At 33.1% G+C, this 2,164-nt stretch overlaps 1 protein-coding gene across 1 annotated transcript in view; it reads left to right on the forward strand.

Annotated features, from left to right (window-relative positions):
- The first annotated feature begins 679 nt into the window (after positions 1 to 679).
- The window catches only part of LOC137643245 (uncharacterized), a 6,280-nt gene continuing 4,795 nt past the window's right edge, over positions 680 to 2,164 (forward strand). Inside the window, exon 1 of the mRNA XM_068376090.1 lies at positions 680 to 709. Coding sequence (XP_068232191.1) covers positions 696 to 709 — 14 coding nt within the window. The 5' untranslated portion in view covers positions 680 to 695. The remainder of the gene's footprint in view (positions 710 to 2,164) is intronic.

The following is a 2,164-nucleotide window of genomic DNA, read 5'->3' on the forward strand; positions in this document are numbered from 1 at the left end:
ACCGTGATCATAATTCTATTTTCTTTAGTGCTCATGTCTTTGCTGTATTTACAATCTAATAACGCATACTTATTTTCATCCTTTTGATGTTTACGTAGATTTTACATCTATACAAGTATACAAATTTGCAATTATATACGCTTTTATATAAGAATGTCTATAAGCAGATGAGTCAAACTCAGAAGATAAAGCGACATTATAATTAAACTGACTTAAGAGGCAATTTATTAAAATAGCCTAACCCCACAACCCTGCTTAGGATATGAGTTTCACTAATAGGATTTCAATTAGAGGCGAAATATTTTTATTAGATAAATTTGATTTTAGTTGATTTTATTAGCTAACTTCTCTCTTAATTCAGGTAATAGCAGACTTACAGAGAGAGAGAGAGAGAGAGAGAGAGAGAGAGAGAGAGAGAGAGAGAGAGAGAGAGAGAGAGAGAGAGAGAGATGAAATTGCCAAGTTCTCATCAAGCCAAATCTTTCATCTTGATTAACTCACTTCTTCAATTTCATGTACAAATGCATTTCCGTGTTTAAAGATTTATGGAATTAATATTATTCTTAAATTGAGAAAATATTTGGTTAGTCTCAGGAAGTTTTCATTTGTAATGATATGTCTTACCGTTCGACATTCTAGGTTCTACAGTATGGTAATTCTTTTATTACTTTCAGGTGGCCGCGTCACAGGCCATCATGGTATCTTGCAGGTAAGTTTGAAACTCTATGAAATATTGAGACAATTAAAGAATATGTATGCACCAATAGAAAACCATACGTTAGAATTAATCCTTAAATACACTGAATATATATTTTGTGGTCCATCATACTTTCAGGTAATGCAGAAATTAAAACGATATGAACAATTATAGTAGAATGAAATTGAAAAGAAATTCAAGAAAATTATAGGTTAGAATAAACCAAAACAAGCAAAACTTGCTGCCGAACAATACTTAGACTACAATATAGTGGGATGGAACATAAGATTTGAAATATGCATTTGTAAATTAAATTTTCTCTATCGATAAAAAAAAATAGAGTAATTTGATTGCAGTCTTATCTCTTCAAGGGTGAAAGGTGAACCCGTATGTTTAGAATTATAAAAAAAGACAAATGAAACAAAATATAATGGAATAGAAAAACTCGGGCTGACCATATAGTGTTTATTTGTCACTAAAATGCTTTTTAAACCTTTTTAATGTAATCAGTGGAATAAGAATTGCATACCTATGTCTATACAATTAATTATTTTGAAAATAGTAAGCACCCTTTCTTTTGCGCTTTAGTTTAAGATTTGACAATGTGGTTTGGGGTGCAATTATATACATTAATGCTTTCTACAGAAAGCATTAATGTATCTAGTTGCACCCCAAACAACATAGTCAGAGAGAGAGAGAGAGAGAGAGAGAGAGAGAGAGAGAGAGAGAGAGAGAGAGAGAGAGAGAGAGAGAGAGAGAGAGAGAGAGAGAGAGTTTATATAACGTTTGTGATAGAAATGCTAAGAAAAGAAATTTAGAGGCTGCTGATGATATATGGTATTGGTGATAGGTTATTAAGGACAATTAATGTTTTTTACAATTAAAGGTAGAGTGATGGCAGAAGTCAGAGAAAGGAAAGTGGGTATAGCCGTAAAGATGCAGGCTAAGAAAATGAATTCAAATGTGATATAGAATGGTTGGTGTTTTCAAATGATATGCTGATTGAGGATAGTGAAGACAAACTTCAGAAGGTCCTAAAAGAGCTAAAAAGTCTTAGCAAAGAATAGAAAGTTGGGAGTAAACGTGAGTAAGAATAAAAAGAAATAAGGAATCTGGAGTAATGAAAACTACCATGGATGGGTGAATACTGAAAATGGTTGATTCATTCACCCAAGGGGTTAACTACTGCACTGTAATTGTTCAGTGGCCACTTTCCTCTTGGTAACGGGTAGAAGAAACTCTTTAGCTATGGTAAGCAGCTTATTTTTAGGAGGACACTCCAAAATCAAACTATTGTTCTCTAGTCTTGGGTAGTGCCATAGCCTCTGCACCATGGTCTTCCACTGTCCTGGGTTAGAGTTCTCTTGCTTGAGGGTACACTTGGGCACAGTATTCTATCTTATTTCTCTTCCTCTTGTTGTGTTAAAGTTTTTATATTTTACATAAGAGATATTTATTTTGATATTA

The sequence above is a fragment of the Palaemon carinicauda genome, chromosome 1, assembly GCF_036898095.1.
Source record: "Palaemon carinicauda isolate YSFRI2023 chromosome 1, ASM3689809v2, whole genome shotgun sequence".
Classification (NCBI taxonomy): Eukaryota; Metazoa; Arthropoda; class Malacostraca; order Decapoda; family Palaemonidae; genus Palaemon; species Palaemon carinicauda.